We start from the raw sequence: 26,863 nt of genomic DNA on the forward strand, positions 1-26,863 counted from the left end.
AGTCACCAGGAGACAGTGAGTTCTAGTCCTACCTTAGCCATGAAAGCTGACTGGATGACTTTGGGCCAGTCACCAGGAGACAGTGAGTTCTAGTCCTACCTTAGCCATGAAAGCTGACTGGATGACTTTGGGCCAATCACTAGGAGATGGTGAGTTGCAATCCCGCCTTAGGTACATGAAAGCTGGCTGGATGATTTTGAGCCAGTCACCAGGAGACAGAGAATTCTAGCCCTGTCTTTAACCATGAAAGCCAGCTGGGTAACCTTAGGCCAGTCACTTTCTCTCAGCTGTAGGATGGAGGCAATGGCAACCCCACTTCTGAAAAACCTTGCAAAAAAGCTGCCGTGATTTATCTAGGCACTCTTCAAAAACTGGATAGAACTAAACAGAAGGGGAAAAAAGACCATTTCATACTTAATGGAATGGTTTTAATTTTAATTTCTCTTTGAAAAATTTGCCATCAGGTCAAAAGGAACTTTTTCTAGAAGGGGGGGGGGAGATTGCCAAATTAATATCTTTAAACGGGATTTTGTTTTTTCCATAGTTGCAGCCTTCCGGTCCCTGCACGACGTGTTCCTGCTTTGCCATCCAGCAAAACGCCCAAAATGCTGCTGAGGCCAAGAAGGAGAATGGCGGGAAGTTGCCCATCCCCAAAATATTTTTTGGCACCCGTACTCACAAGCAAATAGCCCAGATTGTGAAGGAGCTGCACAGGACGGGCTACTCATACGTCCACATGACCATTCTGTCAAGCAGGGAGTATTCCTGCGTCCATCCGAGGATCTCCCGAGGCAGCAACAAGAATGAAAAATGCGCAGAGTTGCTGGAAGGAAAAGAGGTGAGTGATTTCAGAAGAACAGAGTTCGGGGGGGGGGGAGGGGGGACCTTGGAGGTCTTCTAGTTCAACTCCCTGCTGAAGCAGGAGACTAGAAACAGGTACCGTATTTTTCGGAGTATAAGACGCATCTTTCCCCCCCCAAAAAGAGGGTGAAAATCTGGGTGCATCTTATACACTGAATACGGCATTTTTGGCCTCCCGAAACCTCTCCCCCTTTGCAAAAAAGGATGTGCGTAGGGTTTGGGAGGCCTGCAGAGTGCTCCTGAGGGCTGGGGAGTGCAAAAACAAGTGAAAAACGGCACTCTACAAGCCTCCTAAAGGCTATGCATGCCCTTTTGGGGGGGCAAAAACCGGGCCCGTTTTCACAAAAAATGGGCTGTTTTTGCTCATTTTTGCACCCCCCCTCCCCTAGCCCCCAGGAACACTCTAAAAACCTTCTAAAGGCTATGGGTGGGGAAAACCGGGAAGCTTTCAGATTGCTCGTGATTGTTCTTTAAACTTCCTCCCTTGTCTGCTTCCAGGGTGTGTCTTGTTCCTTTTATCATGGAGCCCACAGGCTGACTGAGCATCTCTCCATACCGTCGGTGGATAAAAAAGCTCAGGTTTGGGATTTAGAAGAGCTGGTGAGCTTGGGGAAAAAATTCCGATCCTGCGCCTATTTTGCAGCTCGGGAGCTCATGGCATATGCCGAGATTGTGTTCTGCCCTTACAACTACCTTTTGGACTCCCAGATAAGACAAAGTGTACGTACAAATACCTTCTATTGATTATCTGTTTGTCACAGTTCCGAGGCCACACCATTGGTAGAGCAATTCTCCTTTACTAGTGTTGTATCCCGCCAGAGGAGCAGCAGATTCGGACAATGAGGAGGTTGGGGAGGAACCTGGGCCAGTCCTGGAGGCTGGGGAAGGCTCTGATGAGGGTTCTATGTCGGAGGCAGAGAGGAGGCCAGAGCCGTATGCCAATTATCAGCTGCCTTCAGAATCAGACATCAGTGAGGCAGAATAGCTGGAGCCTGTTCCCAGGGTGCGCGTGCGCAGAGTTGCCAGACGAAGGGAACAGCAAAAGAGCAGAGATCGACTTGGGAGTAAGGCCACAGGTGGACGGTAAATGGCCCCTCCCAGAGAACATAAAAGAGGAGCGAAAGGGGAGGGGAGTTTGCAGGAGTCAATGAGTTTGATTAATTGGTTCGTGACTCTCCAAGGCTCCTTGCCAAGTTTTGCAGATATTGGCCTGGCAGCTCTCCAAGCCAGAGAAGGTCTGTGACTGTGAATTCTCCCTTGAAAGACTTTGCTGGATGTGAAGGAGCAGAATTCACAGTCAATTAATAAAAGGGGGTTTTGTCGGGATGAGGAGTTTGCTTCATGCCCTTGGGAAGCCTCACTCAGAACAACTGAACCAAAAAATAAACTTACTCCAAAAGTAAACCCTACCTGAGCCGAGGTGGTGCAGTGGTTAGGGTGCAGTACTGCAGGCCACTTCAGCTGACTGTTATCTGCAGTTCGGTGGTTCAAATCTCACCGGCTCAGGGTTGACTCAGCCTTCCATCCTTCCGAGGTGGGTGAAATGAGGACCCAGACTGTGGGGGCGATATGCTGACTCCGTAAACCGCTTAGAGAGGGCTGAAAGCCCTATGAAGCGGTATATAAGTCTAACTGCTATTGCTATTGCTAACTTGATTTTTAGACATGCGCCCAATATAAGCCCTACCCCCAAATAAGCCCTAATTAAGACCCTGCCCACTCCAGGGTGCATGGGTATAAATTAAGCTGGGGGTGGTTGTGGAGCTGCCCTACTTCTTACCTTCTGCAGCCGGCAAGGCTTTCTTGAAGGCCTCTGCGATTGATAATAGAGCTCCAGATTCATCAATTGTGAACCACTGCAGTTGTTAAATTAGTAACATGGTTGTTAAGTGAATCTGTCTTCCCCGTTGACTTTGCTCGTCAGAAGGTTGCAAAAGGGGATCACATGACCCGGGACACTGCAACCGTCATAAATATGAGTCAGATGTCAAGCATCTGAATGCAATTCATGTGACCATGAGGATGCTGCAAGGGTCATAATTGCAAAAAACAGCCCCAAGTCCCTTTTTTCATTGCAGTTATACATTTGAATGGCCACTAAATGAATTATTGTAAGTCAAAGACTTACCATACAGGCTGGATGCTAAGCAACCACTTTTTTTCATGTGACTGGGAAACACTGCATTAGTTGTAAGTGTGAGGACTAGTTGGAAGTCATATTTTTCAGTGCCGTGGTAACTTTGACCGGTCACTAAATGAATGGCTGTAAGTCGAAGACTGCCTGTATTTGTGTCACACTATAAGCAGCAGCGAATAACAAAAAAATGTTCTGCACTTTAAAAGCATCTAATGTAAAGTCAAGTCTTATTTTGCTGCAAGGCCAACATTTTTATTTCTTTCAGCAATATCTTTCATGTAAAAAATGTCCTTCTAGTAGCATATTTGGGTCCAGTTTTTAGAAGCCAAAGGTGAATATTGTGTCCAGGGCAATAACTGTACAAATTCAGTGCAAGATTTCCAATTTCAAAAACTTTTATGAGAGAGGTTGGGTGAAAAGTGACTTGAGTTACTGCTGTTAAAGCAGTAAAAAAAAAATCTTTTTTTACAGGAAAGGTAAAATAAATTAAGTAATGGGGGTCATTGTGGGACCCTTGGTGCTCTCTGGGTTTGGTTGTTTTCTTGCAGACATTTCATTACCTAACTAGGTAATATCATCAGTGCTACAAGGGGGAAGGATTTGCGGAGACAACAAAGAGGAAGACTTCGGGGTCCTGGGTGATCTCTGTGCTTGGTTGTTTTCTTACAGACATTTCATTACCCCAGCCAAGTAGCATCATCAGTGCTAAATTAAGTACTATAATGTTGAAACCACAACATGGAATTATAACAAGCCACGACTGCAGTTTTATTTAAAATCTATCTATATAAACATATGTGTGTGTGTGTGCGTGTATGTATGTTCCAGCATAACTCTGGAACGCCTCAAGCAATTTCAACCAAACTTGGTACATAGATGACTTACCCTCTGGAGAAAAATATTGAGGGTGTAAGACACCCCTAAAATCCCTCGGGATATGTGTTGTGTTAAGATACAGCCTGTTGTGCTGTAAAATGGCTTCTACTGTACAGCGCAGTGGAATTGCCATGGTAACAGCATCACAGTACTCCACAAGGGGGCTCCCTCTGGCAAGGGGGAAAATCCAACATAAGAAATTACGTTTGGTCCAGACATTTTCCCCCCTATAAATAAATACCTGGGCAATGTCGGGTTATCGGCTAGTGTCAAAATAAAAACAAAGTATGTGGAGGAGGGAGCTGCTTTTGCTAATTGATAAGGTGATCGATCTCAATCTTTGCAGATGGAAATTGAGTTGAAAGACCAGGTGTTGATTTTAGACGAGGCTCATAATATCGAGGACTGTGCCCGGGAGTCAGCCAGCTACAGCGTGACGGAAGAACAGCTCAGATTGGCTCAAGAGGAGCTGGACACCATGGTGAATAGCCACATTAGACCGAACGACCACAAGCCCTTGCGTGCTGTGTGCTACAGTCTGACAAAGTAAGTGAAGACCACTAAGCAGTGCAGTGAAAATGAGCTTCTGGACTTTGAGGCGGAAGTGGTTGTGCTACTGGTGGTCATCTAAATTTACTTAGTAAATAAATGAGTTCTAGTCGCCTTAGGCATGAAAGCCACCTGGGCGACTTTGGTCCAATCACCAGGGGACGGTGAATTCTAGTCCCACCCTAGGCATGAAAGTTATCTGGGTGTCTTTTGTTGTGGTCCACTGGCAGCCTGCGGAGCTGGCAGCAGAGTCGGACAGTGAGGAGGTCAGGGAGGAACAGGGGCCAGTCATGGAGTCTGGCGAAGGCTTGGACAAGGGCTCTGCATCGGAGGCAGAGATGGGGCCAAGGCCATCTGGGAGTTATGTACTGCCTCCGGAGCCTCCAGAGTCGGACAGCAGCGAGGCAGAGGAACAGGCTCCCCCTGTTCCCAGTGCGTGCAAGCGCAGAGCTGCCAGAAGGCAAGAACAGTTAAAACAGTAGGGATGACTCAGGAGTAAGGTTTGGAGGTGATTGGCCCCTCCTATAGGACATAAAGGAGGAGCAAAGGCACATGAGCCTTTACAGGAAGCAACTTGGTTCATACTGGTCAGTTTACCTTCTGAAGCTCCGTTTTGACTCTTTGCTCCACGTGGCCTTGCCAAGCTAATTGCCAATTAAGTCTTTGGCAGCAATTTTCAAAGAAGATAAAGGTGGGTGCTCATCAGCCTTATCCCGAAGGACTTTGGCAGCCTGCTGTAGAACTCTTTACTACTATTTGGGACTCATTACGGGCTGTGAATGAATATAATTCACAGCCTTTGAAATAAAAAGAGGGGTTTTGGACTTAACCATGTGCATTTTACTGTATCAGGAAGCCTAGGTCAAAATAACTTTTGGCATTAACCAGTCGACTGTGAGTTCTAGTCCCACCTTAGGCATGGAAGCCAGCTGGGTGACTTTTGGCCAATAGCCATGAAATTGTGATTTGTAGTTCTGCCTTAGGCATGAAAGCCATTTGGACGACTTTGGTCCATTCACTAGGGGATGGTGAGTTCTAGTCCCACCCTAGCCATGAAAGTTGGCTGGGTGACTTTTCATCAATGACCAGGTGACTGAGTTCTAGTTCCACCTTAGGTATGAAAGCCAGCTGGGTGACTTTGGGCCCATCCCACTCCCCACAACCCACCTCAAGGGTCATTGGTGTGGGGAGGATAGAAGGAAGGAGTGTTAGATACATTTGCTGCCTTGAGTTCTTTAGAAAAAGAAACCATAAAGGCGGGAAATAAATAAATAAATAAACAAATAATAAATAAATATTCTTTGATGAGTTTATTATTAAGACTGTTTCCTTGTTTTCACATATGTCTCGTGCCTGCTGAAAATGGTCTTGCCGAGAATGGTGCTGATGATGACAATCTTTCAGGATGTAAACACAAAAGCTGTGAACTCTGCCCATTCCTGTTTGAGTGTTAGTCTTATACTTGTGACAGCTCTTGTTTTGAACTTGGGCCCCTCAGGTCACCTGTTGTTCGGGCACAGACCCTCCTTTCCTTCCCGGGATTTTGGTATAGAGCAGTGTTGGCAAACCTTTTCGGCACTGAGCACATGCGTGCCAGTAACTGGCGCCCCCCCGGTCTTCTGGTGTCTGGCGTGCATGCATGCATGCATGCATGAAGACCAGCTGGCCAGTGCACATACACGTGCCAGAACCCAGAAGAGTGTCATTGAAGCAGATGCGCTCCAGCCCGCCACCAAGAACTGGGTACTTGAGAGACCGCCTTCTGCCGATTACCTCCCTCCGACCGATTAGATCGCACAGACTGGGCCTCCTCCGAATCCCATCCGCCAGTCAATGTCGACTGGCGACTACACGGAGGAGAGCCTTTTCTGTTGCAGCTCCGACCCTGTGGAACGACCTCCCCGTCGAGATCCGTACCCTCACCACCATCCAGACCTTCCGCGCAGCCCTCAAGACCTGGCTCTCCCATCAGGCCTGGGGATAGGTTTCCAATTTACCCGCCCGAGTGTTGATTGTTGAATGAAAGTTGTGTTTTATTATTTTCTTTTGTTCGCACATTGTTTGTCTTTTGATATTGCACCCCCTTCCCTGTGATTGTAAGCCGCCCTGAGTCCCCTCAGGGAAAAGGGCGGCCTATAAATCTTAATAAAATGACTAAAAAAAAAAAAAAATGAACAAGCTAGCGCAGGTCCCCTCTCCTGCCACTTCTGCCAAGGGAGCGCGACCGCTTCCCGGCCAGCACACGTCTTACCACAGCGGTGGACAGACATTTCTCCCACGTGGACTCAGCTCCTGCTCAGCCCCACCGCCCCAGAAGAGTAGCCGCAGCAGCCTCAGGGCAAGGGGCAGGAGCGACGGGCCAAGCCGCGCAGCCATTGCCCCGCCAGCGAGCCGGTCCCTCAGTGGCGTTTCCATGCGTGAGGAGCTACACTTTCCTCTGGTCCTCCTGGAGCAGCTCGTCTCCCCGACAGCACCTCCTCCACCTGGCTGCTCCAGATGTCAACTCTCTGTGTTGACATTCCATGCAGAGTGTCGACGGAGCAGATTACAGTAGCTGGGTTGAGATGAATGAAGCTATTGGATAACGTGATTTATGACAGACTGAAGGGAGGACAGAAACACAGGCAAAGTTCAAAAGCAGATAAAGAGAGCCAAAAAGATGGCTGCGAATAAGAAATGCCTAACGAGGAACGCCTAATGAAGCTGTTAATAAATCACTGCTTTTTGTATTACAATATCGGGTCGCTTATTATGAAGCAGGCATCGTTAGGGTACTTTACACCAGCATCCCAGGCGGCCATTGTTCTTCCGTGTTCCGGTGCGCCACACAGCTGGTCTTCACGTGCGCAGGAGCACCGGGAAGTGGAAGAGCAACTGCCTGGTGCATATGCGCTTACCGGGAAGATGATCTTTCAGAAACCAGAAGACCAGGTGGCTGGTGCGCATGTGCACACTGGAAACCAGAAGATAATCTTCCCAGCACGCGCATACACACCAGGTGTCTGCTCTCCCGGTTTCCAGCACTCCTGCATGTGTGAAAACGGCTGGCTGACACGCCAGAACCTGGAAGAGCAAGTGGCAATGGCTCGTGTGCTGGAGAGATAGCTCTATGTGCCACTTCCGGCATATGTGCCTGTTGTGGCCCATCAGGATCCATTTGAGCTGCTGATGGACTCCGATAGCGAGGAACCCTCGGAGTCTGCTATGGAAGGTGTGGAGGACCCTGGGCAGGGTTCAGACTCAGAGCAGGGACCAGAGAGGCTGGTTGGCCACCAGGAGGCGCCTGAGGCATGGAGCAGTGGGGAGGATCAAAGGGAGTTTGTCCCTGATGCCAGACAGACGGGTGAAAAAACGGAAACAGCAGCTACGGAAAAAGACCCAAAAGAGATAATCACGCCCAGATGGTTGTGGCTTGGCCCCTCCCAAGAGAGTAATAAGAAGAGACTTTGGGAGGAGTCCTTTTGCAGGACACAACCGTTTGTAACAATCTGGAGAAGCTCTTGTCTGCATTGTCTGTTGGACTCTGGGTTGCTGCCAACTTCTTACCTGTGTGTCGTGTTTGGGCTTTCAGCCAACAGGATTGTAATTGCTGTAAATAAAGAGTGGCAAACTACTAAGTCTGTGTTGGTGTTAATCACCGGACGGAGGGGGGTCAGAACTCATGCCATAGGTTCTCCATCACGAATCTAGAGACTAGCAATGTTGGGGAGGAAAAAAACCTCAGTTTCTCTGAAATGCATCTTTTATCTCAAGTGAGGATGAGATGGTTGAAAGCTGCTCTTCTTCAACAATCATTATCTCGATGGCTCTTTCTCCCTAGGAGCATGAACGAAACTGCTGATAGGAATATTTGGTGCAGATCCAGAGCTTCAATTTTTTTTTTCTTCTTTTGGGATGATTTTATTCCAATCCAGAGGCTGTGAGTTTGATCCTAGGTAGAGGCAGATATTTCTCTCTCTGGGCACCATGAGAATTTATCTGCTCCGCATTGGAGACAGGAAAGGCATCTGGCCAGTAAAAACAGGCTCTGATGAGGGCTCTGTGTCGGAGGCAGAGAGCGGGCCGAGGCCATCTGCCAGTTCTCAGCTGCCTTCGGAGCTAGACAACAGTGAGGCAGAGGAACAGCTGGAGCCTGTTCCCAGGGTGCGCATGCGCAGATCTGCCAGAAGAAAAGAGCAAGTCAGAAATCAGGGTCAACGTGGGAGTAAAGCCACAGGTGGAAGGTGATTGGCCCCTCCCATAGGAAATAAAAGAGGAACGAAAGGGGAGTGGGCTTTTGCAGGAAACAATTCGTTCATTCAGTCATTAGATTGATTTCAGGAGTGTGAAGATCTGTCCATGAATCTCAGAGACTCTGTGCCAAATCTTTCCTTACACAGCACTTCATTTGGAAAACATTTACATGGCAGCTTTCCAAGATAGATAAGATCTGTGGTCCTAACTTCACCTTTGAAAGACTGTTTGCCAGGCCTTTGCTGAATGTAAATGGGAGGAATTCACATTTAATAAAAGGGGTTTTGTCGGGACCAGGTATCTGCCTCGTGCTTTCTGGGGAAGCCTCGGTCAGAACACATAATAAATATGCACCAGTTGCCAAGTGTCCAAGTTTTGATCACGTGGCCATTTTAAGGTTGCGGCGATCATAAGTGGGAGAATTAATTAACGGTCCTCTGTAAACAAAAATAAACACCAAAATTGCCTGTTGTTTTGCAGTTGGTTAAGGGGCGCCTGCGGTCAGCTGATCCAGAGCGGTTACGAGACCTCAAGTAAAGTCTGGAGCGGAAGTCAGATGGTGGCTAATTTCCATGAAATGGGAATAACGGATGCTACGCTTCCCATTTTACAGGTAGGAATTTTTAACCATACATGAAAATCAGTTTGAAAGATGCCATTTCCAAAACCGTTTGGAACTCAACGGTAAAAAATATCACACAGGTGGCCCTTGACTTTCAATGGTTCGTTTAGCGACCGTTCAAAGTTACAACGGCACTGAAAAGTGCGATGTGACCCTGTTTCGTAGTTACAACCTTTGCAGCATCCTCGCGATTCCGTGATCAAAATTCAGATGCTTGGCCACTGGCATGTACTTACAACGGTCGCTGTATCCCGGGGTCATGTGATCACCTTCTGCGACCTTCTGGAGAAGCCTGATTCGCTTAACAACCAGGTTATTAACTTATCAACTGCAGTGATTCATTTAACAGCTGTGGCAAGGAAAGAAAACTTAGCAAATGTCTCACTTAACAACAGAAATGTGGGGCTCAATTGTGGTCGTAAGTCGAGGGCTACTTGTATTAACATTCATCTGGCTAAAACAAACTTACCCAATGTTCTTATATTATTTGGATTTTGCTCTGTAGTCACCTAATGACTCAGGGTTTATTTTGTTTATTTATCTTATTTCTTTGCATCCCACCGTTTTTATTTTTTACAACCTAGCTGATAAGCCGGTGCTGCCCAGGTATTTATTTATCCCAACCCTCCTTCCATGAACATCGCCGCAATTTCTGATGTTGGATTTTCCCCCTTACCAGAGGGGAGACCCCTTGTGGAATACTGTGACATGGCAACTCCATAGCGCTGCACAGTAGAAGCCATTTTAAGGCAGTACGGTAGAAGCCATTTTAAGGCACAACAGGTTGTATCTTAACAAAACACCCCCCTCCCCAAGGGATGTTAGGATTGTCTCTCCCCCCCACCCCACTATCGATTTCCAGAGTGTAAGTCATCTATGTACCAAGTTTGGTTGAAATTGCTGAAGGCATTCCAGAGTTATGCTGGAACACACACACACACACACACACACACACAAACACATGCTGGTCTTGTATTCGGGTCTTTTCCCGTGTAAGATTGAGATTGTCTTTCTATAAATCTTGGTGGGGGTGTGTGGAGTGCTGGCTTTGTTGCTGTTTCGTATCATCCTGTGTGGACGAAACAGCCGACCAATCTACAAACATCAACTCCATCTACCAATCAGGATGCAACTACACAGCCAATCATCCCACTTACAGCAACAAATCCAGCACTCCACACACCCCACCAAGATTTATAGAACGACGACAGTTCCGACCACGCCTTACTCGCACAAGCACGAAGCTGGTGCTTTGGAGAATAGCTTGACTCCCTCTTCTTTGTGGCAACTGTTTTGGCCTTTTCTAGAAACATCTTCATGCCGTGCTCGAAAAGGAAGAAAAGTTGCCTGGGTTTGAAAAAGTGGTTTCTGTTCCAGTTATAAGTCCTTCAACTCAAGTTATCCTAAAAGGGCTCTTTATGGTCATCCAGTATATGTTCAAAGAAAACCACAGGTCAGTAAAGCTTTCACTGCCATTCTTTTTTTCTCCAATTGTGGTCCTTATATTCACAGATATTTTGATGATTTAACTACATTTTCAGTTTGTTTCTCCGTAGGTTTGCTGACGATTACCGAATCGCCCTGCAGCAAACCTTCACCTGGATAAATGAAAATCCACCTGACACACTGGATATGAACGGTTTCTTGGCCCGTCCCCGGAAAAAAATGCGACACAAAACGGCCGTGAACAGCCTCAACTTCTGGTGCTTGAATCCAGCTGTGGTAAGATGTGATAACATCTATGCTTTTAGAGACTAACCTATCAGCAACCCTTGGCTTCAAATACTACAGGATTGGCTGAATGGAAGGCAAGGGCCATGTTAGCCTTTGCTAGCATAATGTCAGGCGAGAAGGACTAAGGGAAACAAGATAGCAGTCTTCCAATATCTCAGGGGCTGCCACAAAGAAGAGGGAGTCAAACTATTCTCCAAGGCACCTGAGGGTAGGATAAGAAGCAATGGGTGGAAACTAATCAACGAGAGAAGCAACTTAGAACTGAGGAGGAATTTCCTGACAGTGAGAACAATTCATCAGTGGAACAGAAGTTGCCCCCAGAAGTTGTGAATGCCCCAACAAAGGAAGTCATTAAGAAGATGTTGGATAGCCATTTGTATAGAACAGTATAGGGTTTCCTGCCTAGGCAGGGGGTTGGACTAGAAGACCTCTAAGGTCCCTTCCAACTCTGCTATTGTATTGTATTGTATTGTATTGTATTATATTGTATTGAAGCTTCTTCAGCTCTGATAGTCAGAGTTGAAAAAGAGCTGAAGAAGCTTCTCAGATGAGAAGCAAAACGTCTTCGAACGAAAAAAAAACAAGAAAGCCCAGTTGCCTCCTGAAAAAAAAAACACCTTTGGGGACAACTGCCTTGTTTAACAATGAAAATTCTGCCCTCGACGGTAGTAAGTTGAGAACTACCTATAACAATGATGGCTAACCTTTTCCAGACTGAGTGGCCAATGCGTGCGTGAATGCGCATGCCCAACCCTCAAAATGTGTGTGTGCCCCTGCACATGCAGCCTGCCCCCAGTACATGGGTGTGCACCCCCTGTACATGCCACGCCCCCTCACATGTGCACACAGGCCCCCCTCAGGCCCCTCGTCCCCCACGCATGCACACGCAGGGGCCCCCTGCATGTGTGCATCCCCCCACAGGTGTCCTGCCCCGTGTATGCCTTTGCGCCCCCTCACGTGCCCCCTCCACCCGCGCATGCATGGCAGAGACCTAAAGACCAGTTGGTCAGCGGGAGGCACGTGTGCATGCGCAGCAGAGCTGAACTGGGGCGACAGCTCGCGTGCCATCAGGGAAGGCGCTGTGTGCCACCTCTGGCATGCATGCCATAGGTTCGCCATCATGGACCTATTGCCACGTTTTGGGGATTTAAAGATGAAAGCCACACACCCCTTTAAATGTTTTCCTCTTGTTTATTCTCTGCAGGCCTTTTCCGATTTAAGCAGCATGGTCCGATCCATCGTTTTAACCTCGGGAACGCTTTCTCCCATGGATTCCTTTTCATCCGAGCTCGGGGTGAACTTTTCCATTCAGCTTGAAGCGAACCATGTCATTAGAAATTCTCAGGTACAAAATTCGGAAATGGTTGGAAGAAATTACTGAGCAAAAAATAGAACTCACACCAGAAGCATTTTAATTAGGAACTACTAGATCAAAAAACGGATAAACAATCTCAATAAATAATCATACACATACTCACTGCAGCCAGGATTGCTTTCGCACAAAACTGGGGAAAAACCCATACACCCTCAGATGAAAATATAATCAGGAAAATACTTGAATGTGCAGAAATGGACAAAATGACAATAGAACTAAAAGAAAGAGAAGAATCGGACTTCTATAAAGTATGGAATAAAATGTATAAGTGGCTAGAAATCAGAAGCCAAAACAGAAAATAGGGAATATAAATATATGGCGATACAAATAATGAATATTATTCTAAGTGTTAATACTACATTTGCTACATTATAGGACATGGTTAAGGCAATAGGAAGGTAATATAGGAGGGAGAACTATAAAAGCTAAGCAAGCAAGCCGATATAGAAAGCTGTAAAATTACTGTATATTATTATGTATGTTCTGTGTTTTGTTTTGTTTTTTTCTTGTTGTGTCTTTTTTACTGTTTTTAAATATTAAAACATTCAATAAAAATTATTACATTAAAAAAAAAAGAAATTCTCAGGTAAGGTCAGGGTCTCTTCGCACTTCTACCATCAGGCAGAAGACTTCGAAGGATAGCCAGCCAAACAAATAGGTTTAAAAATAATTTCTATCCTTGACAGTGGTGAAATCTAAAAAAAAGTTGTCACTGGTTCTGTGGGCGTGGCTTGGTGGTGGGGGTGTCATGTGACTGGGTGGGCATGGCCAACTTTTTAAACAATTTTTTTTTCTGCCGGTTCGGGTGAATAGGCAGGAAAAAAATGCTTTAAAAAGTGAAAAAAAGAGCTTCCGACGATTGTGCGGCTCACAGCTGATCCGTGCGATCATCAGAAACTCTCCCCCCCCCCTCGCTGCTTTTTAAAGCATTTTTTTTCCCGCCTGTTTGCCCGCACCGGTTTAAAATGCTTTAAAAAGCGGAGAGAAAGCTTTCGGCAATTGCAATAGCAGTAGACTTATATACCGCTTCATAGGCCTTTCAGGCCTCTCTAAGCGGTTTACAGAGAGTCAGCATATTGCCCCCAACAATCTGGGTCCTCATTTTACCCACCTCGGAAGGTTGGAAGGCTGAGTCAACCCTGAGCCGGTGAGATTTGAACCGCTGACCTGCTGATCTAGCAGTAGCCTGCAGTGCTGCATTTAACCACTGCGCCACCTTGGCGCCACCATTGCATGGCTCACTGCTGAGCTGTACGATCCTCTGGAGCTTTTTTTTTTTTTTTTTTTTTAAACTACCAGTTCGCAGAACCAATGACAATCAAACCAGGTCAAACTGGGAGGATTTCACCCCTGATCCTTGGGCTGTCAGACTCTTAAACACAACCACTGCACGCACATGCGGAAACGTATGACTGGTTTTTCTTTTTCTTTCTTTTTCCCAATTACTTGCATGGGGATTATTCTTTACGCTATTTATGTTTTTTGTCATGGATTGCATTGCACCAGTGAAGCTAAAACCAATTTTGTTGGTTTAAGGACAGGGACAGTAGGCACGTTGGTGCGCTTATGCACGCCCCTTAAAGACCTTCATAGAAATGGGGTGAGGACAACAGTAGAGACTCTAAGGTTAAAGTTGTGGGGGTTTGGGGAAGAAAACACAGAGTCAGGTAGAGCATTCCAGGTGTTGACCACTCTGTTGCTGAAGTTGAGTTTGGAGCAATTAACCATAGGTTTGCTTCTATTGTGAGCTTGTGTGTTGTTGCGGTTGAAGCTGAAGTATTCATTGACAGGTAGGACATTGTAGCGGATAATTTTACGTACTACACTTAGCTTGGATCGAAGGTGGTGAAGTTCTAAATTGTTTTAGCCCAAAATTTCAAGCCTGGTGGCATAAGCGGTTTTGTTGCGAGCAGAGGAGTGGAGGACTCTTGGCGTGAAATATCTCTGGACACATCGGGTTGTATTTATGTCTGATATGCAGTGTGGGCTCCATGCATGATGTACATGATGTACAATGACAATAAAGGCTATACGTCAGCAGCCGATTCCTTCTGATGTTAAGAACGCAAGGAATACTTGGATGTTAAGATTTTATTTTTTTCAAAGTACAACTTACAACAGGTCGTTTAGCGACTGCTCGAAATTATATGGACCTCCCCCCCATGCTTCTTATGTTCGGGATTTAAAGTTCTGGTGGTCTGCTCTTTCCCCTCCCCACTCCCTCAGTGTGGTCATGTGATCACATTTTAAGGTACTGAGCAATCAGCTTGCATTTACAGCTGTTTGCAATGTCCTGCATTTTTGTCAGAAATTGGCTTTTCCTTCTGATTTCCAGCAAAAAAAAAAAAAAAAAAGCCCATTGCAGATTGCTTAATGGCTGTTGCAAAAAAAAAAAATGGTTGTAAAAATTAGCAACGTCACATGGTGACCCACTTCATGACCAGCATGACTTTGCAATCATAATTCTGGGCGCAATTAACAGTTGTAAGTCGAGCACTAAGGGCATAGATAGTCCTCGACCTACGACCACAATTGAGCCCCAAAATTTTGTTGCTAAGTGAGACATTTTCTAAGTGACTTTTATCCCATTTTACGACCTTTTTTGCCACCGTTGTTAAGGGAATCACTGCAGTTGTTAAGTTAGTTAAATGTTTGTTAAGTGAATCTGACTCCCTCATTGACTTGGCTTGTCTGAAGGTTGCAAAAGGGGATCGCATAACTCCGGGACACAGCAGCCGTCATAAATATGAGTCAGTTGCCAAGTGTCTGAAGTTTGGTCACGTGGCCGTGGAGCTAATGCAATGGTCGTAAGTGTGGAAAAATTGACAGTTTTTTCAGTGCTGTTGTAATTTCGAACAGCCACTAATGAACTGTTGTAAGTCAAGGACTCTTTTTCATCATCATCCTCTTTTAACGACCCCATAATCCCTTGCGGGGTGGAGTCTGGGCAACTGAATGGAGCCTGAGTGTTTACTGGCCGGATGCCCTACCTGTTGCCAATGAGAAGTTTTGTTCAGCAGATATATTCTCAGCTCCCCCTCTAGGCTACTGCACCACTCGTTGTAAGTCAAGGGCTATCTGTACTTTATTGGATGAGATGCATCATCTCCTTTTAAATCCTGTTTTGTTTGTGTTAGAATATTCATGACCGGGAGAGACATGGGAGCAAGGTCAGCCAATGAATAGGCATAGCAACTAAGTCAGCCAATGGGAGCTGAAACAGAGCTTAGTCGGTGCAAAGAATTGAAACAGAAGCTTAAGACTCTGTCTGCTCTAAACTCTGAAACGAGGCCAACTATTCTCTCCTGCTTGTTTTCTGCTTGTAACTTTTGCCACGTTGAAAGAATCTATTATTGGTATTGTACATTTATTCATCTGTTATCATATATATAAAGAAGTTAATGAATCCAGCTGAATCAGTTATCTGTGTGTGCTTTCTGGATTTGATTTTTTTCTGCAACAAACTCCGACAATTTGCTATTTGGCTCATCTTGAAAATTTTATTCCTGAATAAGCTTACTTACCAATGCCCAATTCCATATCCCAACAGGTCTGGATTGGCACCATTGGAGCAGGTCCGAAACGCCGGCAGTTACGGGCAACTTTTCAACATACAGAAACGTTTGAGTTTCAAGATGAAGTCGGCGAACTCCTGCTGTCGGTCTGTCAGACGGTGCGACATGGGGTTTTGTGTTTTTTGCCCTCTTACAAGGTAAAGCCCACCACTCTTTTCTATAGAGGAGTATGTGTGTGTGTGTGTGTGTCTTTGTATGTTTTACTCTTCTGCTTATGTCAAAGTCATCGCACCTCCCGGAGCCAATTAACCATGAGTACCGAGGTACCCTTGTACAAAGATGATTAGGGGACTGGAAGCTAAAACATAGAACAGTTGCTGGAATTGGGAATGTCTAGTTTAATGAAAAGAAGGACCAGGGGTTACATGATAGCAGTGTTCCGATATCTCAGGGGCTGCCCCAAAGAAGAAGGAGTCAAACTATTTTCCAAGGCACCTGAAGGCAGGAGAAGAAGCAACAGATGGAAACTAATCAAGGAGAGAAGCAACTTAAAACTAAGGAGAAATTCCCTGAAGGTTCCTGAAGGCTCCGGAGGACTAAAAACGACCCTACGGACAAACTGGAAGTGACTTCCGGTTTGCTCGTAGGGTCGTTTTTTTGCCCTCCAGAGCCTTCAGGGAAGCCTCCTGAAGGCTCCAGAGGGCTAAAACCGGCCCTACAAGCAAACCAGAAGTCCGTTCCCAAACTTCCAGTTTGCCCATAGGGCCTTTTTTTTTTGCGGTCTGGAGGCTTCAGGGAAGCTCCTGAAGCCTCCGGAGGGGGGGGTGGGCGGGCAGGGAAGGCTGTTTTTGCCCTCCCCGGGCTCCCATAAAGCCAAAAATGGGGGGGAGCGCTGGTGATGCGCACTGGAGTCATGCACATTGCATTATGTGTGTGGCATGCCTGTGTACGACCCCCCCTGTGCTCTCCCCCCTCCCCCCTGCTTTTGATACGCGAGCCAAAAAAGGTTCGCCATCACTGGTATAGGGTTTCCTGCCTGAGCAGGGGGTTCGACTAGAAGACCTCCAAGGTCGCTTCCAACTCTTCTCCTCTCCCCACTCCACTCCCCTATTCCCTTAATCTATAGCACTAGCACTTAGACTTATATACCACTTCACAGTGTTTTCCAGCCCTCTCCAAGCGGTTTTACAGAGTCAGCCTATTGCTCCTATCTGGGTCCTCATTTTACTGACCTTGGAAGGATGGAAGGCCGAATCAACCTTGAGCCCGTCAGGATCGAACTGCTGGCAGTTGGCAGCAGAAGTAGCCTGCAATACTGCATCCTAACCATTGTGCCACCATGGCTCCTATCCTATCCTATCCTACCCTACTCTATTCTATTCATTACGTAAAGGTCTCTTTGTCTATGCCTAAACGGATATATACATCAACTTCCTTTCTTTTTCCCAAAAGAGACGGGGGGTTCTCCAAATCAGCCATTTTATCTCCTATCCTTTTACTACTCCTTCAAAAGAGTGGCCTCTTGTAACATCCGTTGGCATCCAAAGAGCGATTCAGTCTCCCGATTTAAGCCAGCCCATCGATGCGAGCTCTAATGGTGACCATTTTTAAAAATATGATCACTGATCCCTTGCGCGCCTTACCGATGGGCACAGTGGCATAAATTAACCCGAGCAATAAAAACATTTTACTCCCAATTTGGTAGCTGCCTGGAGAAGCACACATACCCCGTAAAGGAGAATATTATAAAGTGAAAAGATTACTCAGAAAACCCCCGAGGTGCTTTTAAACAAGATTAAGATAAGGGGTCATTAAGATGCCTGTCGCCGAGCCGTCTGCTCTTCAAATACATCTTGGCTGGTGCCTGCATCTCGGCATGATTCATTCAATATGTCTCCTATCCCAAGTCAAGAGCAGGGGGAAAAAAGTCTTAATCGTTTTCTATCTCAGGGACGCTGCGATGGGAATGTTGCATGGTACCGATAGACTCCCAACACCGAGATTATTATTATTATTCATTCTTTATTGTTGGGGAAATGTCGACCGTTCTTAGTGACGTCTCTTCCCCTTGAACGTTGATTTGGACAAGGGCCAGAGCGCTAAGTATACAACCGTACGCATTTCTGTAAAAAAATTAATGACGTGCCAGGGAGATGGTGAATGGCCATTGTTCATCCCGGCTGCGTCAGTTGGGGCCACGGGAAAGCAGGGCCCACAAAACCCTCAGAATTTAACCGGTTGTTTTAAATTCAATCTGGAATTGGAGAAAGGTGAGCTTACAAAGTGCTCTTGGGCCATTGGTGCACGTGAGGGTAGGACAAGAAGCAATGGGTGGAAACTAATCAAGGAGAGAAACAATTTCGAACTAAGGAGGAATTTCCTTATAGTGAAAATAATTTTTATTATTGAATAATTTTTATTCAGGACTAATTTAGGAAAAAACAAAAAGAAGGACTTGGGGAGACGCGATAGCAGTCTTCCAATATTTGAGGAGTTGCCCCAAAAAAGAGGGGGTTCAGTCTATTCTCCAAAGCACCAGAAGGCAGGACAAGAAGCAATGGGTGGAAACTAATCAAGAAGAGAAGCAACTTAGAACTAAGGAGAAATTTCCTGACAGTGAGAACAATTAACCCGTGGAACAGAAGTTGCCTCCAGAAGTTGTGAATGCCCCAACACTGGAAGTCTTTAAGAAGATGTTGGATAGCCATTTGTCTGAAACGGTATAGGGTTTCCTGCCTAGGCAGGAGGTTGGACTAGAAGACCTCCAAGGTCCCTTCCAACTCTTGTTATTCTATTCTATTTTTTAGGTTTTTATGCCCCTTCTTGTTTGGGGGAAAAAAATCCCCCCTAAATTTCCTTACTGATTCTAGTTTATGTTGGAAAAACATATTCACGCCCCTAAGGGTATCCGAAACAACTCGGGAAATGGTCGAATACTTCTCCTATTAGGTATCTTGAGCAGGAATGTTTCAGGTGCAGGGAAGAAAGGAGAGTGATCTGAATTGACTTCAATAAATTTCTTCCTCCCCCTAAAAAATAAAAAGGGAAGGCAGCCCATTGAGTTCCCCAGCTTTTAAAAGCATGAGGGTTTGAGGGCTGGCTGTTAAAACTAGCCGATGGCAACATCACAAGCTTGAAACAAAGGCCAAAAAAAGCATTTCCCAGAGTGCTGGGCTTGTAACGGGACCATTAATGAGGGCAGAAAGGCTTGAATGCAGTTTGCACGTTCTCGGGTTTCAAAAAGAGAGTTTGAGGTCGTGCGTTATTAATGCGCCTGAACATCTGGAACTGTGTAAAAGGCACAGACGTTGAGCAAGTGCAGTGCTTTCCCCAGCTAGGTCTGACGCTGACCCATTTCCTCCCTTCTTTTTTAAAAATTGGAAACAATAAAATGACAATATCCAGATAGGGGTGTGGGTTTTTTTTTTTTTTTTGCCGTGTGCACATGTGTAGGAGAGCGCCGAAGACTGCGTGGGCTGGGAAGAAAACGGACGGCGTGTCCGGCGAGGGAGTTTGGAATTTCACTTGAGTTGTCCTTAAGTTTGAACCCGTTACCCAGCGGTGGTGGGTTGCTCTCACTGTCACTACTGGTACGCTAATCCTGCGCTCGCGCATTCTGTGCACAATCCACCGGCCCTCAGACAACCAGCTGATTGTTGGGATTCACAGACACTGCACGCTGTGTGTGCAGGCGCACTTTGCCATTTGCCATAAGAACAGGTATAGAGCGCGGGTGGGCCAAAAGAGCCACCATATCGGTACGCTCTCAGCTGCTCCGGGCCACAAACGGTTCGCCCATACCCGCAGCAGCCCACCTCTGGTACCCAGGTATGCAGATAATCCTTGGCTTACAACCGTTCGTTCAGCGACCCTTCGAAGTGACAACAACCCACAACACTTACAAAAGTAACTTATGGCCGTTTTCATACACTTACGACTGTTGCAGTATCCCCACAGTGATCAAAATTCAGACACGTGGGAACCGGCATGTAGAGGTAGTCCTCGACTTACAACAATTCATTTAGTGACCGTTTGAAGCGACAACGGCACTGAAAAAAGTGACCTGGGGCTGGTTTTCGTACTTAACGACCGTCGCAGGATTCCCCCCTCCCCCCAGTTTTATGTGATTAAAATTCTGAAGTTTGGCAACTGACTCGTATTTATGATGGTTGCAGTGTCCCCGGGGTCACGTGACTCCCCCTTTGCAACCTTCTGAAGAGGAAAGTGGGTAGGGAAGCTAGATTCACTTATCGCCTGTGTTACCAACTTAGTGCCGTGATTCATTTAACTCCCGTGGCAAGAAAGGTCGTAAAGTGGGTTAAAATATAATTCGCAACGGACTTGCTCAGCAAATGGAAATTTTGGGTTCTGTTGTGATCGTACAACCTGTATTTTCTTATTCCAAATTTGATGCACTCGTGACGTCTAATTAATTATCATTTATAAAGCTGCCCACCTCACAGACTGCGCTTCTGGGCAATTCACAACAAAGTACGATGTTTCCACGAAATTAAGACAGAGCCTTATTTTCTTTTGACCCCCGAAATAAACGCTTGGCCTTATTTTTGGGGAGGTCTTATTATTTTTGAGGTACAGGAGGCGGCGAGTGTGATCACCTCATGGCTGCTGCTGTGTTGTACGTCTCTGGGCCTGCCGTTCTTTTTATGGTGGTCATTAGCGTCCCCTCTCCCTCCCCCCCCCCCTCCAGCCTCACCTCCTCACCTCGTCTTGTTTGCGCTGCAACCAACCAGAGGAAATGGAGGCGTTTACGGTATTTTTTGGAGTATAAGACGCACCCTTTTCCCCCAAAAAAGAGGGTGAAAATTTGGGTGCGACTTATACACTGAATGTAGCCCACCCCACCCCCACCCGAGGCCAAAAACGCAAAGCATGGAGGCAGCGATGGTGTGTGGCAATCCTTGCAGCCTGGAACAGCGGGTTGAGGGTATTCCGGCAGTCCGATCCACCCGCCAATCAGCTGTGCTGAATCAGGCTGCAATAAGTGCTGAAGCTGACCTGGCTGGTCAGAGTTTGCAGCAGCCATCGCCTTCAGAAAGCACAGTAACTCATTCAGCAGGATTCAAAATAATCATCATAATATACAATACATTACCAAAATCAGGTTTTCCAAAGTAGCCGTAAATACAAGCAAAACACAAGCAGTTTCACTTTCAGTTCTCGGCTAAGCCAGGCTCCTTCTGGTCTCCTCCTTGCTCACCCAGCAAATTTCAGAGTCCAACTAGCCCTCATTGGCTGACTTAGTTGTTCTGCCTATTCATTGGCTGACCTTGTTACCATGTGTCAGCTGAATACCATGGATGCTGGTAGGCAGAGGGAGAATTTTTCTTCTTATTTTCCTCCCTAAGGTGCGTCTTATACTCCAAATACGGTAAATATTTTCGGGGACGGCTTATTTTCGGGGGAGGGCTTATTCAGCTTATTATCCAGGGAGGTCTTATTTTCGGGAAAACAGGGTAGCAATATCGAAAACAATTAACAATCAGGCCCTTAGTCGATAACTGAAAGGCAAGGAGAAAACATCTAATCTTACAGACAATGAAGCCACGTCATCGGCTCAACATTGCCCCGTGACTCCCACGCCCGTTGATCCAATGAAGTTTTGAGAGACTTATGGAAAGTTGACGGGGATCATGGAACCAATCTCGGAATAACAGTTACAAGGGACCTTGGAGATTAATATGCAGTAGGTTTGCAGGAATTTAGTGTCGCCAGTCTAGAGAAAAAAAGGAAATGATAGCAGTATTCCAGTATTTGAGAGGCTGCCACAAAGAGGAAAGGGTCAACTCATTCTCCAAAGCACCAGAAGGCTTTGGATAAGGAGCAATGGAGGGAAACTAATCAAGAAGAGAAGCAAGCTGGAATTAAGGAGAAACTTCCTGACAGTGAGAATAGCAATAGCAGTAGCACTCATATACCGCTTCAAAGTGCTTTTAACAGCCCCCTCTAAGCGGTTTACAAAGTCAGCCTCTTGCCCACAACAATCTGGGTCCTCATTTTACCCATCTCGGAAGGATGGAAGGCTGAGTCAACTTGAGAACAATCAACCAGTAGAACAGAAGTTGCCTCCAGAAGTTGTGGGTGCTCCATCACTGGAGGTTTTTAAGAAGAGACTGGACAGCCACTTTCTGAAATAGTCTAGGGCAGTGATGGGGAACCTTTTTCGCCATGGTGCCAAAAGCATGCATGCGCGTGCACTATCGAGTGCGCTCGCGTGCCTATCGCCGTAATTTAATGCCCCCCGCGCGCGCCATACCACCTGTATGTGTGACACACACCCCTGCTGCCCCTGCATGCAAAAAACAGCCCAACACACAAACCGGAAATCAGTTCCCGAACTTCCGGTTTGCGCGTTGGGCAATTTTTTGTCCTCCGGAGGCTTCCCATCCTCCGAAGGGCGAAAAATGGCCAAAAATCAAGGCTGAAAATAAGCTGGCGTGCCCTCAGAAATGGCATGCGTGCCATAGTTTTGCCATCACAGGTCTAGGGGGTTGGACTAGAAGTCCTCCAAGATCTCTTCCAACTATTATTTTATGGTCTAGGCTAGCAGCTAGGAGACATGATGAATCCAGATAAACTTCAAAGTGGCCTCAAGGACTCTTTAAAAGGATGCAATTGACCAGCTGTCTGCAAGGAATATAAATCCTTCCATTCCCTACTGTTGTGGCCCAGCAGGAGCCGTTGGAGCTGCCGATGGACTCCGATAGCGAGGGACCCTATGAGTCGGCTCTGGAAGATGTGGAGGACCCTGGGCAGGGTACAGACTCCAAGCAGGGACCAGAAAGGCTAGTTGGCCACGATGAGGCATGGAGCAGTGGGGAAAATCAAAGGGAGTTGGCCCTTGATGTCAGGCACTGGAGCAGTGGGGAAGATCAAAGGGAGTTTGTCCCTGACGCCAGGCAAAGAAGGGCAGAGAAACGGAGGCAGCAGTTATGGAGACAGACTCATAAGAGATAATCAAGCTCAGGTGGTTGTGGCTTGGCTCCTCCCAAGAGAGTATATAAGAAGAGACTTTGGGAGGAGACCTTTTGCAGGACACAACCGTTCATACCAAGCTAGAGAAACTCTTGTGTGTATTGTATCTCTTATCTGTGGGAGTCTGGGTTGCTGCCAACGTCTTGCCTGTGAGTAATTGCTGTGAATAAAGCGTGGCTAACAGTAAGCCTGTGTCGGCGTTAATCACCGGACAGAGGGGGGGGGGTCAGAACACCCTACCATCCAGTCAGAGTTGAAGAAGCTTCTTGTTTGAGAAGTGAAATGTCTTCAAAACAAAAAACAAGAAAGTCCCATTGCCTCCAGAAAAAGCACCTTTGGGACAACTGTGGCTTGGATGACTGAGAATCTCAAGACAGACTTTTAGCTATGCAATTCGGGATGAACAGCCTTTGAATGGTTGTGGGAGTAGGATTGGATTTCCAGAGGAAAGAATTGCAGGCTACAGGAACCAGGAGCACCACTTAGGTGACCCTGAGGACACGGATAAACCTCCAAGTGGCCTCAACAACGCTCTAAAACAGGGGTTCCCAACTGGGGTTGTTCAGAGCCCCTGGGGGTGTGGGACGATAGTTCAGGGGATGCGAAAATGTGTGTTTAGAAGTTTCAAAATTATAGTGTATATGCATAATTACATGTGTATAATTATTTACTTTTGTAAGGGGTGCGAAAATATACCAGAAGCGTTCTAGGGGTACGGAGTATAGAAAAGATTGGGAATCCCTGCTCTAAATGGATGCAAGTGACCAGTTCTGTCTGCAAGGAATATAAATCCTTCCATTCCGCACCATCCAGTCAGAGCTGAAGAAACGTCTTGGATGAGAAGCAAAACATCTTCAAAGAAAAATCAGACAATCCAGTTGTCTCTTGAAAAAAAAGCACCTTTGGGACAAGAAACCGAAAAACAGATTATTTGGGTCCAGAAAATTAAACATCTGTAACAAAAAGAGAATTTTAGAGCGAAGGCTGTTAGACTTGCACAATTATTTTCGGCAATATCTACGATTTTATAGGTTATTGTTTTGTTTTGTTTTTAAGTAGATTTTTATCCTGCTTTTATTATTTTATAAGTAGCTCAAGGTAACAAACATACACAATGCTCCTTCCTTCTCCTATTTTCCTTAGACCAAAAATCTTGTGAGATGGGTTGGACTGGTCTAAAGTCACCCAGCCAGCTTTCATGACTAAGGTGGGACTAGAACTCAGAGTCTCTTTATGATTGGCCCAAGGGCACCCGGCTAAGATGGGACTAGAATTCCCGGTCTCGTGATAATTGGCTAAAAGTCACCCAGCCAGCTTTCATGACTAAGGTGGGACTAGAATTCAGGGGCTCCTGGTGATTGGCTCAGGGATACCCGGCCGGTTTTCAAGCTAAGAGAGGACTAGAATCCCCTGTCTCATGATGATTCACTTCAAGTCACCCAATTGGCTTTCATGCCTAAGGCAGGACTAGAACTCACCATCTCCTGATGATTGGCATAAAGTCATCCAGCTGGGTGTCATGCCTAAGGCAGGACTACAATTCACCAGCTCCTGATGATTGGCTCAAAGTCGCCCAACTGGTTTCATGCCTAAGATAGGACTAGAACTCACCATCTCCTGGTGTTTGGTCCAAAGTCACCTAGCCGGCTTTCATGCCTAAGTGGGACTTGAACTCATAGTCTCCTGGTGATTGGCCAAAGTCCTCCAGCTGGGTGTCATGCCTAAGGCAGGACTAGAACTCCTTGTTTCCAGCCTAGTGCCTTAACTACCAGACCACTGTAACCACTAGTTTATTTTTAGTTATTTTTTCATCTAATTTTTTTTTCATCCTGTTTATTATATATCTCTTGCCTCAAGCCTTACAACCTCCAATTCCCTGCTCCATACACACACACACACACACACACACACACACACACACACACACACAGACGGAAGAAAAAGGAAGAAAGAAGGAGAAGAAGGAAGGAAGGGGAAAGAAAAAAGGAAGGAAAGAAAGAAAATCACAAATATCTGGCTTCAGGACATTTTAGAGGAGCTAAAGAGAAGAACAGTGGGAGACCTTCCCATCTAATATTTAAAAAATAATTATTAAGAGACTTTTACTGAAACATTGCCATTTTTACATTGAATTTTGGCCAGTGATATCAAGAGGCTTAGGAACATGTCTGGAAACAATAGATTATCTGTGTTTGTGGAATTTGTAAGGCCGCCCAACTCACATTTATTGCTTTGGACAGAAGCACATCAGTTTTTTTTTAAAAAAAAAAAAACAACGTTTGAACAAAAAGAACATTAAACCTGGACAGCAGTCGACAGTCGTACAGATACACACATTTCCTCTGCTGATCCATTCTTTCTCAGAATGGAATTGAAACGGTATGTCCTCCGCAACCATCTCATTTTAAATTTAAAAATATCCGCCAGCTGCTGACCGTAGTCCCTTCCCAGGATAAAAAGATAGAAAGAATCTCCTCAACTAACGTAGTTTTCGGAGTAAAAGCCGCTCTGGAGTATAAGACACACCTTAGGTTTGGGGGAGGAAAATAATAATAAGAAAAATTTCTGCCTCTGCCTACCAGCATCCATGGTATTCAGCTGACACACGGTAACAAGGTCAGCCAATGAATGGGCATAGCAACTAAGTCAGCCAATGAGGGCTAGTTGGATTCTGAAATTTGCTGTGTGAGCAACAAGGAGACAGAGACAGGAAGGAGCCTGGCTTAACTGAGAACTAAAAGTAGCAATAGCAGTTAGATTTATATACCGCTTCATAGGGCTTTCAGCCCTCTCTAAGCGGTTTACAGAATCGGCATATTACCCGCACAATCTGGGTCCTCATTTTACCCACCTCGGAAGGATGGAAGGCTGAGTCAACCCTGAGCCGGTGAGATTTGAACCGCTGAGCTGCAGAACTAGCAGTCAGCTGAAGTGGCTGCAGTACTGCACCCTAACCACTGCGCCACCTCGGCTCTAAAGTAAAACTGCCTGTGTTTTGCTTGTATTTACTGCTACTTTGGAAAACCTGCTTTTGGTAATGTATATGATGATTGTTATTTTGAATCCTGCTGAATGAGTTACTCTGCTTTCTGAATGTGATGGCTGCTGCAAACTCTGAATAGGCAGGTCAGCTTCAGCACTTATTGCAGCCTGATTCAGCATGAACAGCTGATTGGCAGGTGGATCAACTGTGGGAATACCCCCAATCAGCTGTTCCAGGCTGCAGGGATTGTCATAGACCATCGCCGCCTCCCTTTTTTGGCCTCTGGTGGGGTGGGTGGGGCTATATTCGGTGTATAAGACGCACCCTCTTTTGGGGGCAAAAAGGTGCATCTTATACTTTGAAAAATAATAATATAATTCCAGCTGTAAAAACTAATACAATACAATACTAATACTTAGTAACAGGTCAGCCAATGGGGACTGTTTGGAAACTGAAAACATATTTGCTGGAGATAGCTGGGCCTGTCTTAGTTTAACTTTTGTGCTAAAGCTGAAAACTACCATATTTTTCAGAGTATAAGATGCACCTTTTACCCTCAAAAAAGAGGCTGAAAATCTGGGTGCATCTTATATACTGAATACAGCAATTTTTGCCTTCCGAAACCCCGCCCCCATCACCAAAATGGCTGTGCATACCCTCTAGGAAGCTTTCAGAGAGCTCCTGGGGGCTGGGGAGGGCAGAAATGAGCGAAAAATGGCCCATTTTTTGCTCAATTTTACCTCCCCTCCAGTTCCCAGGAGCACTCTATAAGCTTCCTAAAGGCTATCCATGCCTTTTTTTGACAAAAAGCGGGCCCATTTTTGTGAAAAACGGGCTGTTTTTTGCTCGTTTTTGCCCCCACCCCACCCCGCAGGAGCATTCTACAAGCCTCCTAAAGGGTATTCATGCCATTTGGGGATGGGGGGAAAGGCGCCTGTTTTTGCAAAAAAAAAAAACGGGCCGTTTTTGGGAGGTTTGCAGAGTG

The 26,863-nt window shown here is 46.0% G+C and overlaps 1 protein-coding gene across 1 annotated transcript in view; it reads left to right on the plus strand.

Moving 5' to 3' along the window:
• The window catches only part of BRIP1 (BRCA1 interacting protein C-terminal helicase 1), a 124,470-nt gene that overhangs the window by 46,311 nt on the left and 51,296 nt on the right, over nucleotides 1-26,863 (plus strand). The window contains exons 7-14 of the mRNA XM_032214863.1: nucleotides 545-838; nucleotides 1,360-1,581; nucleotides 4,221-4,420; nucleotides 9,137-9,269; nucleotides 10,586-10,731; nucleotides 10,835-11,000; nucleotides 12,217-12,357; nucleotides 15,938-16,099. Coding sequence (XP_032070754.1) covers nucleotides 545-838; nucleotides 1,360-1,581; nucleotides 4,221-4,420; nucleotides 9,137-9,269; nucleotides 10,586-10,731; nucleotides 10,835-11,000; nucleotides 12,217-12,357; nucleotides 15,938-16,099 — 1,464 coding nt within the window. The remainder of the gene's footprint in view (nucleotides 1-544; nucleotides 839-1,359; nucleotides 1,582-4,220; nucleotides 4,421-9,136; nucleotides 9,270-10,585; nucleotides 10,732-10,834; nucleotides 11,001-12,216; nucleotides 12,358-15,937; nucleotides 16,100-26,863) is intronic.

This window comes from Thamnophis elegans, chromosome 4 (assembly GCF_009769535.1).
Source record: "Thamnophis elegans isolate rThaEle1 chromosome 4, rThaEle1.pri, whole genome shotgun sequence".
Taxonomy (NCBI): domain Eukaryota; kingdom Metazoa; phylum Chordata; class Lepidosauria; order Squamata; family Colubridae; genus Thamnophis; species Thamnophis elegans.